General features: G+C 34.9%; 1 protein-coding gene across 1 annotated transcript; it reads left to right on the top strand.

Annotated features, from left to right (window-relative positions):
- Nucleotides 1-8,553: 8,553 nt before the first annotated feature.
- LOC131032312 (abscisic acid 8'-hydroxylase CYP707A2) lies at nucleotides 8,554-12,087 on the top strand. Its single transcript, XM_057963254.2, has 9 exons — nucleotides 8,554-8,913; nucleotides 9,301-9,619; nucleotides 9,813-9,962; nucleotides 10,044-10,292; nucleotides 10,378-10,467; nucleotides 10,574-10,652; nucleotides 10,796-10,902; nucleotides 11,058-11,176; nucleotides 11,499-12,087. Exons 1-9 carry the CDS (start codon nucleotides 8,720-8,722, stop codon nucleotides 11,617-11,619), a joined length of 1,428 nt encoding a protein of 475 aa, XP_057819237.2. The 5' UTR covers nucleotides 8,554-8,719; the 3' UTR covers nucleotides 11,620-12,087.
- Nucleotides 12,088-12,392: the final 305 nt, after the last annotated feature.

Raw genomic sequence — 12,392 nt, 5'->3', positions numbered from 1 at the left:
AGGTGAGGTACAAAGGGAGATAAGGTGGGAGAGACCTAGAGAAAGAAAGGTAGTGAGGGGGAGGTGTGAAGAGAGAGAGAGAGAGAGAGAGAGAGAGAGAGAGAGAGTAGAGTAAAGGGTAAGAAAGAGGTTAAGAGGTAGTGTTAGATCTTAGGGTTGAGAAGAGAGAGTGAGATAGAGAGAGGTAGAAATGGTATAGAGGAAGAGTGATGGAGAGATCTATAGGTTTAGAGTTAGGAGGAGATAAAGATAGTGGCATAGAGAGAGTGAGAAAATGTTGATAGAAGCATGCTGATTACTGAAATTTGAGTGTCTGAAAATTTAAATGATCATCTAAAACCTAGAGTCTACATTATAACTCCTAGAGATCTCAAACCACTCTCAAACATCATTCCAATAGATACATGAAATATTGAAAAGTGACTTATACCTAAATGTTATATTTCATGTATATATTCAGAGACAGATTGAAAGAGAAAGACAAATTGTACTTTTCAAAATGCAAATGCACTTGTCAAAATGCAAATTCATTTGGCTAGTACCAAATTTGGTTCTCGCCTTATTTAGCACTCACCTTATTTGGTGCACGCCAAATACATTTGGCATTAATGAACCTTAGGTTTGACATGCCAAACCTATTAGTGCATGCCAAATATGGTGAGTGTCTTATTTGGTGCATGCCAAATGGCTACTTTTGGGAAAAAAAAATCCCATCTTGATGCACTTACCCCTATCAATTAATTTTAAACCTAGAGAAGTAATCTAATACTTCATCCCTATTATTTGTGCATTCATGAAGCATTCATCATCAAGCATTTACATATATTCAAGGTTGAATATTCATCATTTCAAGCATTTTGGAGCAAAGTTATATCGATCTTCATGCAAGCATGTGTGTGATTAGGGTTTTTCATGTCCATATGTTTGTCATGTCATTACATTCAATTTTTATATTACATCCAAAAAGCATTGCATCATCACCAACAATTGCAGATCTAAGGTATATCTCCTTAAAATTTATTTCAGTATTTGCATTATTTCATTCATGGTTAATTCTAAAATTGGGGTTTGACCACAAACATCTTTCCCTTTCTCTCTATGTGTAGGGACAGGTGCGGGAGCTATACTTAGGAAATCCGGTAGTGTCGACAATGGTGAACAAGTTCAACTTTTGACAGTGGAAAATTTGGAGGACCAGAGCGGATTTGTGCTACCTAGTCTTGAAAAACCAGGGTAAACTTTAGAGAACAGATTCTAAACATCTTCTTTTGCATAGATCTTAGTTGGTGGCTTTGTGGGACATTTGTAGCTTACCATTTCTATCAATTGACCTCAATTATCCCTCATTTTTTCCCAATTTCACAACTACATTACAAATTCAACTTCGAAAGAGGATAATCAACCCTAACCAATTGAATCCAATCAAATTCTCAATCTCTTTCCCGTTGGGATTGAGCCTAGATCTATGAGGTTCAATCCTCTTTCAATGTAGTGGTCTTAATTGGGTTATTTAGTGGATTTACTTGGTGGAACCCCAATTCTCAATTTTCTTCTATTAGAGACTCATAAAAAGAATAAAAAATATCCAAATTCTAAATTTAAATTTAAAAAGTCGGTAGTGGCATGGTATGATGGTTAAGTTGTATGTTGTTATTCTTGCCATATTCAAACCCCACTAGGGTGGTATTGTTGAATGTTTAAATGGGATGAGGTCCCCATTTGTGACCTCAATGGTTCATAGTTCTAGATCAAGAGTGTTTACTCCTTTAAAAAATAAATCAAATCTATCTATATGTTCATCATTAAAAAAAAAAAATTGTTTAGTTTTTTTTATTATTGAATCAAAGTAAATTACAAAGAATGGGAGCTACCAACACATAGCTAAAGGAAATAGAACATTGTGAAAGCATACAAGGAAGCCATTAGATGGTTGAGAAGAAGAATCATTTCATATATTGAACCACTTTGCATTAGCATAGATTATTAGACTGAAATTTTAACACCGACTCTTTAACACCGACTCTTTAATTCATTGAAGTTGGTCCATGGCTTTCATATTCTTATTTCATTTCATATATCAATATTTTGACAAGTAAATGGATATCAAACTTAAGATAAAAATAAGATTTTTTTTTAATATGTTCATGTCATTACACTTCACCCCTTCCTATTTGTAGAATGTCTCTACCATTGCTCCACCAACTCTCAATTATTGATTTTTTTCTCATTTAAGTCACATTATACAATGCCTCTTATCTCAACATATATATGTATATAGGGAGCATTATGTTCATCATTAAATATTTGTTTTTTATTTTTAGTTTTTTTATAATATTGAATCAAAGTAAATTACAAAGAATGGGAGCTGCCAACACATAGCTAAAGGAAATAAAACATTGTGAAAGAGTACAAGGAAGCCATTAGATGGTTGAGAAGAAGAATCATTTCATATATTGAACCGCTTTACATTAGCATAAATTATTATTAGATTGAAATTTTAACACCAACTCTTTAATTCATTGAAGTTGGTCCATGGCTTTTCATATTCTTCTTTCATTTCATATACCAAAATTTTGACATGTAAATGGATATCAAATTTAAGATAAAAATAAGAATTTTTGTTAATATGTTCATGTCATTACACTTCACCCCTTCCTATTTGTAGAATGTCTCTACCATTGCTCCACCAACTCTCAATTATTGTTTTTTTTCTCATTTATGTCACATTATGCAATGCCTCTTATCTCAACATATATATGTATATAGGGAACATTATGTTCATCATTAAATTTTTTATTTCTTTTATTTTAGGTTTTTTTTAATATTGAATCAAAGTAAATTACAAAGAATGGGAGCTACCAACACATAGCTAAAGGAAATAAAACATTGTGAAAGTGTACAAGGATGCCATTAGATGGTTGAGAAGAAGAATCATTTCATATATTAAACCGCTTTACATTAACATATATTATTATTAGACTGAAATTTTAACACCAACTCTTTAATTCATATTTTTTATATGTAAATGGATATCAAATTTAAGATAAAAATAAGAATTTTTATCTATCTATCTAACCTAGGCGGATTTTAGAACCAAATGGAAAATTGTTATACGGTTAAAAACAGTGGAGAAGAAGTTGAGTTGCTAATATCTCGTCCCCAAGTGTTGCTTTAGTCCAGGTTGGATCCAGCTGTAGTGCACCCTTCAGATTTTTCTGGACGGCTAAAATCCCGTTCGTTCACGACATGGACTTCGCTGTTAGACGGTGCCGTCAACTGCCCGAAAGATAGTGATGTGGCAATCCATGTCACGTGCGTCGATTTCATTCTTTGAGTCGTACAGCTTTGTCGGCGTGGAGGCATTCAAATGCACCAAGATCTAGAGCCTTCTCTATGGTGTAGATTCAATCCGTAACCATTTGCTCTGATTTACCTATGCTATAAGAGATGATTTAGGACTCTTGTGTTATATTTTCTGTCCAGGGTCAACCACATTTGGAGCTCTTCACGTGTGCCATCAGGTCCTTGCCATATCTTCTGTGCTATCCCAATCCTAACTGGTGGATGCAAATTGCAAATCTTCCTCAGCCATTGCTTTAACAAGCTCTCTTTATTTCCATGGAGAAATCTTGTGTATAAATAGAAGTTTCCCTCTCAATGGGAAATCACATTATTAGGAAAGAATAATAATGAAATTGATGGAGTATAATTGATGAAGGTGATGATATATTTTCTAATTATATCATTTATGAAGGTTCACATTTTATGGAAGTGTTGATAGTATTAAGAAGAGACAAAATCAAATGAAGGGTAAACAATAAATATCATTCCAGAAAATGACACTTCAATATGAGGGTTTTTACACAAATCAAAAAGTGAATAAGAAAGCTCATATTAGAAACAACTCATATTTTGATTCCATGTGACTAGAGTCACCATCCAATTTTACACAACTTCCTTCAAGCAAGCCTCCAACTTTGCACCTTTCTTAAGCACGTGTATTCATTGTCATTACATGCCAGATGTATCCTTTTATTTGATCACCTTCTTTTGTGGTTTTTTTTTTTTCCCTAAAGTTTCATCTATGGGTGTGTTTGCTCCAGTATCATGAAATAAATGATAGCATTTGCTACATTTTATTAACTTAAAATCAATCATACTTCAAAGGAAATTCACTGCAATACATGTGTTAATAAGGATATTCTCTATATAAATAGATTAAAAATTACCTAGAAGAGGCAAGATAAAAAGTATCAAAGTTATCAACTAAACCATTATATTAATTCTATACTCCAATCTGCAATTCTATCTACTTGTTTTTTCTGTATACTTCAATCTGCAGTAAGAAAGGAACCCATTCTACAAAAACCTTGCTTAGACAAAGGAATAATCTGAGACATGAATCGACCTATGAGAGGGAAAGAGGGTTACATCAGACCCAAAAAAATAGTGAAATGTGATATATATCACTTGGCAATACTCCCATCACATATCTGCATGTGCTTGCAAAAACAACTTTGACCTCAAAAATGATTCTAAATCTTAGACAACTTCTAAAATTATATCTTAGCCATAGCGTATGTTAGTTGATTAAGGGTTTCCCCTGCTCAAGTGACGATGTTTAAATATGTTAATTTCCCTAATGTATAATGACAAGCACTTTTGGTCATAAAATGGAAATGAAGTTTCAAAGATTGTCAAATTGTCTAAAGAGACAATAACCTTCAATGTATCTCACAAAAATATGCATTTGAAGATAAAATAATTCTCAATTGTTGTCTCCTAAATCAAATTTGATTGGTTGTAGGTGAATATGCTTGTTTGCATAGCCTCCCTCACCTCTTCTATGACTAACAAATCTAGAGAAATTCCATTCTCACAAGATCTTAAATATTGATTTCCCTCAAGTTAGATATGCTTAAAAGTTGTGTTTAGAATTTTTTTCTATGATTATAAAACCCTCATTCCTTAAAGTAATCACATAATGGTTGGAAAACATGGTCTTTAACAACATATATACTCAATACACCATAATCCTCTTGCTAATGGGAATAATGTCAGAATTTGAAAGTTAGTCCTTCTACTAACATAATGGTTGATTTTGTTACCAATGCGGTTGTCGTTGCACCAAAAGATCGACCTGTTAATGCTCGATACAACCACTAGACTTATAGAATCCTGTGCAACACTGCACAACACAAGGAGACCAAGGGCGCACACCTTGCAACAATCCCCCCAGTGCAAGCAGGGCTTTTGAACCCGTGACCAAGCTCTGATACCACTTGTTACAAGTGCGGTTGTTGTTGCACCAAAAGATCGACCTGTTAATTCCCGATACAACCACTAGACTTATAAAATCCACTGGAGGTGGTTAAGCCATGTCACAAACTCAAGCGTTGCACTGCACAACACAAGAAGACCAAGGGCGCACACCTTGCAATAGATTTATTGTGAATGAATATATTTGGTTGCTCGACCATCCCCTGTCTCCCCCTTTGTGGCTAAAAAAAATAAAAAAAATTACATTCCTAAAATCTTCTAAGAAAATGGTTCCCCCCTAAAGTTGTTATGACTTTAAAATATCCCTTCTTAAAAGTCAATCTCATTGTTTGGAAGCCCTGGGCCATGACAACATGTATATACTCAAATATACCATGATTCTTATGTTAATGGGGGATGCGACAATTAAAGTGGCCCTACCAACACAACAATTTTTATTGGCTGCAGATAATTGTACCCCTCTTCTTTTTGTGGTTGATTTTTAAAGAATCTCATTTCCAGAAGCTTCCACATACATCATTCTCCTCAAGTCAATCATGTCTAAATCTTTTGCATTTTCATATGGCTATAAAATCTTCATTTTCCAAAATTAATACCAATTTGGGTGGAAAGAATGATCTACAACCACATATTTTCCCTAACATGCCATGATCTTTAAAATAATGGGGCTAATGTGACAATAGAAATGAAATTGGTTGTATATAATTATGTCCCTTTTTTGTGTTTGATTATTAAAAAAAATTCTCATTCCTACAAGCTTCTTAAAATATACCTTCCCCTCAAAAAAAAATAAAATCTTGAAATTAGTTCTATGATTATAACTATTCATTTTTCAAAAGTAATACATTAGCAACAACACATTCTCTCATTAGCAACAACACATGCTCTCCAATACACCATGACCTTTATGTTAACAAGGCTAATTCTTATCAAACGATTTTTTTGTGACAACTATCCCATTGAAATCATCCCTCAAATATTAAGACTTATTTTTTTTAAATATAAACATAAATTATATGTATCTCATTAGACTATTTGAAATCACACTTTCCAAATCACACAATCTTTTTATTTTATGATAAGAATAACTAAATATGTTGATATGACAATCAAATTTATGACTTACATAAACTTTTAAAATCAATTATAATAAATTAAAACATTAACTATATATATATAAAAAAAATTAACAACATTGTCTATCTCACATGAAATGTACATTCAAATACGTTCAAATGTGCATCCATGATGTTAGATAGACATTAGGGGAAGAGCACCAATAGTCATTAACTTTGTGCACCCACATATCCTAAATAGTACATTGGATTTAGTCAAAAAAGAATTGTTGTCTTTTTATGTGACTTAATTATTTATAGCAATTAATCTGGCCTTTGGGTAGTAAAGACAAACATTGTGGCATTTGTTATACACACTAGGGTCAAAAAATGGTCATTTACAAGTGTCACTTGATACCTACTTAAAGATGCCCCAATAATTGTGCACTACAACCACCTCAAAAATTGCCAATACTTATGCACAAATTCCCTAGGGGAAGCATACTGGTAACCATTATAGCTAACTTTGCGCACCCACAAATCCTAAATTGTACATCGGATTTCAACGATATTTTTTTTGTTGTCCACGTATGCGACTTAACTGCATATAGCTATTGTTTTGGCTTCTAGGTAGTAATGATGCACATTGTAGGATACGTTGTGTGTGCAAGGATAAAAAGTATACATTTCAAAGTGTCATCCAAAACCTACTTAAAGATGCTCCAATAACTGTGCCCTTAAAATTACCAATACTTATGCACAAATGCCCTAGTAGTCATGCACAAATGTCCCAGTAGTCATGCACAAATGGGCCAATTATGGTTCAAAAATGTTAAAAAGTGGGTGGCTATTAGTACATGTGAAATTTATTAATGGGCTTTTTGTCATCAATTTTTTGGTTTCTTTAAAATTAGTAATTGGGGGGTTGGGTGCACAAGGAGTGAACGGTTATTGGAACCATAACGGCTCTTGGCACTCTTTTACTTAGTAGTTATGCATTATGGGTACCAATAAAGGCACATAACCCCTTCAATTAAAGTCTACAAATTTTAACTATTGAGGTACAAGTGGATGGCTGTTGGTACATGTGAAATTTATTAATAGACTTTTAATTATCAAAATTAGTAATTGATAGTTTGAGTGAACAAATAGTGAACAATCATTGAAACATGATCGTTGACTAGATTCCTTCCCCTACAAGTTTTAGGGGAAGCGTACAAGTAGCAGTTATAGCTAATTTCGTACACCCACAGATTCTAAACAGTACATCGGATTTTAACCAAAAAAAAATTGTTGTTTGCGCATGCGACTTAACTGCTTATAGCTATTGTTTTGGCTTCTAGGTAGTAACGATGCCCATTATGGGATCTGTTCTGTGCGCAAAGGTAACAACGTACACTTTTCAAAGTGTCATCCAATACCTATTTAAAGATGCCCCAATAACTGTGCACTTAAAATCACCAATACTTATGCACAAATGTCCCAATAGTAGTGTGCTATGGGTACCAATAAAAGTAAATAAATGGGTTAATTAGGGTCCAAAAAAGCTAAAAATTGAGCGGCTATTGGTACATGTGAAATTTAGTAATGAGCTTTTAGTTGTTTGTTTTTAATTTGTTTAATTATGTGTAATTTATTACTAATTAAAAAATTGAGCGTGCAAAGAATGAACAATTATTAAAACATGAACGATAACTGATATTTTTCTCCTCACTATAAACCATAAGCCATTGTTTTCAAACGAAAAACATTTTTAACTAACACATCAAACTTCAACCTTGGCCGCTAAAGGCCTACCTTACACTTTTCCTTTTTAACGTGTGGTGGGACTGGGTCCACGCTCTAGTTTCTAGTGTTCTAAAATTTTATTGCCTTTTTATGTTACTTCGCCCACTTGCACACCCACCTACATAAGAAAGGGATGTCAAAAATTTGATTGCCTTTTTAGGTTACTTCACTTGCACACCCACCTACATAAGAAAGGGATGCATATTATTGTTCATTTACGCTTTATGATTGTCAACACAACCTCAAACTAATTTGTAAGGAGAAGGAAGGAGAACAAGCTAGAAATCACGACAAAACGGCTTGTGGATGTTTATGCCGTCACTGTCATTGTCGGCATAATTTAAATCTCTATTTCTTTAGTTAAAATACTCTTAACGTTCTTATTCAAAGGACGTTGGCCCAGCCCCTCAGCCTATATATTACGACGTAGAGAAGCTAGAAGCACCATCGTAGTCATATTTCCTTGTGTTGCGCTTGAGTCCCTGTCTTCGCAATCCTTGCTTTCTGTTATCATATCCTGTTCTTTGTGGTTTTACTGTCTTTTTGAGAGTGAACCCTGAATCATTTGCTAGTGGTCCAAGTAGGAATTTATAATAATGGTATTGCTTGTGTCAGCAATTCTGTTAATTCTGGTAGTGTGTATATTGATAAAACTATGGTATCATCCGCTACTAGTGGATCTGGGAGCAAGAAGATTGCCACCAGGTTCTATGGGATGGCCATATATTGGAGAAACATTGCAGCTATACTCTCAGAATCCAAACATCTTTTTCTCTGATAAACAGAAGAGGTGCTTATTTCTTTTCTTTACAATGTGGGTTTTGTTTTTCTAAGCCAATTCGTTCAAATGGGTTTCCTGTGTGTACGTCACTAGATCCCTGTAGCCAAATTATAGCCATAACCTATCTCCCCTGTCTCTTCTGGAAAAGAAAATCTAGAAGTTCATTATGAATTCTACTTAAATATTCTACAGTTTAACTATCAAATAATTTTATATTTCATCAAGTAATTATACTAGTTTATTAACTGATACTAAATTTTGATAGTTAAGAATAGCCTTCGTTAAACATTAAAGGCTATGGAAAGCAACGGTTGGCTGAGTTAATTGAAATTTGAAAATTTGGTTAATGTTATGATTAAGACCACCTCATGTTTTACTGTGATTGTATGAGTGCAGGTATGGAGATGTAGTAAAAACACATATTCTAGGATGCCCTTGCGTTATGATAGCAAGCCCAGAGGCTACAAAATTTGTGTTGGTGAAAAATGCTCACCTTTTCAAGCCCACGTTTCCATCGAGCAAGGAGCGCCTGCTTGGTCGGAATGCTCTGTTTTTCCAGCAAGGGGAATTTCATGCACGCCTCAGAAAAGCTGTGCAGTCTTCATTGCTTCCTCAGGCCATTCGTAGCATTGTTGCAGATATAGACGAAACAGCCCAAGCTATCTTGAAGATGTGGGAGGGACAGACTGTAATTACATTCCAGGAGATGAAAAAGGTCTGGCTTACCTGCCATTGGAAGATCATAAGTTAGAATATTTTTGGATTTGATCATTTCATCAAATTTTTTAAAAATCATCAGAATGAAATTGTAATCATCGGAAATTATGGTGTAATTTGATTTGACCTTTGAATGAATATGGCTTTGTTATGTTGCACGCGCTTCTAACATGAGTTCGTAATTTTTGCAGTATGCGTTTGAAGTGGGAATTTTTTCCATTTTCGGTCCCTTGAATCCTGCCTACAAAGAAGATCTGAAGAAACAGTATCGCATTCTTGAAGAGGGCTACAATTCATTGGCTGTCAATCTTCCTGGAACTCCTTTCAATAAATCCCTTAAAGTATGTATCTGCTCGTAAGTTGATAAAGCAGAAGGTTTGTTGATTTTGACTTTAACGTCTAATCTGCTAATGTTGTGGCAGGCGAGGGAGAAGCTCGGCGAAATAGTGAGTAAGATAATTACAGAAAGACGAAGCATGAATGTTCCGCAAAAGCATCTGCTACAGTCATTATTGGCGTACAGAGAAGAAACAGGGGAAGGTCTGAACGAGGAGCAAATTACTGATAACGTAATTGGCGTATTTTTTGCAGCGCAGGATACAATAGCTTCTATCTTGACATGGCTTGTTAAATTCCTCGCTGAATATCCCGAGATTCTGGATGCTGTCACGGTTAGTATCTGTAAAATTATATTGTTTACAAGTTTACTGAAATTTTTGTGAGCAAAAATCAAAATCTCAAAGTCGTACTTTGCAGGCCGAGCAAGAGGACATTCAACGAAGCAAGACAAACAAGGAGGATTTCTTGACAATGGAAGATATCAAGAAAATGCCGGTGACAACAAGGGTGTGTATAACATAGCAGACAAGCACTCCGAGCTTTTCCACACCGAACTTTGTGGATTTAGCAGTATTAATAGCAAATTCTGATACATTTATTTAAATCTTTTCAGGTTATTCAGGAAACTTTGAGGGTAGCAACAGTGTTGTCCTTCACATTCAGGGAAGCAGTCGAAGATGTTGAGTATAAAGGTAAAATATCATGGAATTTCATAATCCTATAAGCTCTCTACAATAATTTTGAGGTTATTTACTGTTTGTTTTTCAGAAAACCTAAAATTAAGCGGAAAATCCAGACGCTCTCTAAAATAATTATCCTGCTCCCTGTTATGCAGGTTTCACCATTCCCAAGGGCTGGAAAGTAATGCCGCTCTTCAGAAATGTACATCATAATCCGGAATTCTTCCCGGATCCTCAACAATTTAACCCTTCCAGATTCCTAGTGAGTACCTCTATACATGCGGCGACCCGAGCCTGTAAAATTTGAAATTTTTTTTATAAATTTTTATCCTCTGTTTCAATCCGACTTGCGTACTGAAAAGCCCTGTATGAAATTTGAATGTACGCTAAGCAATTGATTGTTGACATCAATTGCAGGTGCCGCCAAAGCCAAATACTTTCATGCCGTTCGGGAACGGAGTCCATTCGTGCCCTGGGCAGCAACTGGCATACACAGAGATCCTTATCTTAATCCACCGTCTTACGATCGAGTACAGGTAACATCCAATCCCTTTTCCTCTTTCACTTCCAATCGGATTTACCAAATCTGCTGACAAGCACGAAAAGCTACAAACCCTGTCTCATATCCGTAAATCTTCTTAAAAAATATATGTCTGAGCAACAAATATATCAAGGACAACACTGGTCGCTTGAAAAGACTCAATCCGAAGAGCATAGAAACAACAGCATGTGATCCGATAGGAAAAATTTACAGAAATATTTGGATATTTTCATGGAAAAGAACAGCTTTCAAGCTAAACTTCAAAGATATTTCTTTACAGACCTTTTTAAATGATAAATTTGTTGCTTCGTGTGCAGGTGGAAAGAAGCCGGTACTGAGAATGGGATCGAATATAGCCCCTTCCCCATACCGAAACAAGGATTTCCAATAAAGGTAGTCCGTAAATGTACAGAAGACCGCAGCCAAAGCAAATATTGACACGGGGAAAGGAAGCAGACAAAAGGCAAGTGAGATCCATATGTAGGTAATCGGCCGAATCTAAAGCGATACTGTGAGCCAAGAATACCATATCGGGGATAATCATTCATGTCGAATCAGCCGAATAGAATACTAAACAAAAATCACACCAAATCAACTGACCAGTACCTGGAAATTTTGAAGGGGGTATATTTTGTACACAATGCCGCCCACCATGTGACCATCCAGCTTAAAGTTTGCTATCCGATTCCAAGATCGGATCCTCTGATTTGTCTCATACATGCTGTGTCGTTGTTAAATAATTTTCAATTTTCTGGTAGAATTTGTTTCCAGAGACCATCTGCTCCCACAGGATTTCTCACAGTCCCCAATGCATTGTAGTGATCCAAAGCCATACTGATGGCGATTTTGTATCTTATGATATTTCCTTTCTTGGGATTTGCAAGAAGAATGAAATTTATCAAGCCACCTCATGAGTATAAAAATCTTCTTCCATTTGCTTGTCTTCATACAAATAGATTATGAGATATGATCAAGTCTTTGGTTGTTATTGATTGGTGGCATATTGAAATCAAATCTCAATATAAAGAGAATGCTGAATGGATTGGCGTTTTAAAGGAATATAATTTTTTTTAATAATTCTTTAGAAAGAGGGATCATAGTTTCATGACAGTTCACTCATTTTAAAATTATTAGTGTTCAGATTTATTAATAACAAGGAGGTAAAGCATCAAGTTCCTGTCATTAGTATGATTAGTGTAGAGTAAATAAAA

This window comes from Cryptomeria japonica, chromosome 8 (genome assembly GCF_030272615.1).
Source record: "Cryptomeria japonica chromosome 8, Sugi_1.0, whole genome shotgun sequence".
In the NCBI taxonomy this organism is placed as follows: Eukaryota; Viridiplantae; Streptophyta; class Pinopsida; order Cupressales; family Cupressaceae; genus Cryptomeria; species Cryptomeria japonica.
Note: the sequence above shows the minus strand (reverse complement) of the source record. Positions and strands in the feature narration are given on the sequence as shown.

Coding starts and splice junctions, on each gene's coding strand:
- LOC131032312 (XM_057963254.2), top strand. CDS start 8,720: ATGGTATTGCTTGTGTCAGCAATTCTGTTAATTCTGGTAGTGTGTATA. Junction 10,468..10,573: donor AAATGCCGGTGACAACAAGG/GTGTGTATAACA, acceptor AAATCTTTTCAG/GTTATTCAGGAAACTTTGAG. Junction 11,177..11,498: donor CGTCTTACGATCGAGTACAG/GTAACATCCAAT, acceptor CTTCGTGTGCAG/GTGGAAAGAAGCCGGTACTG.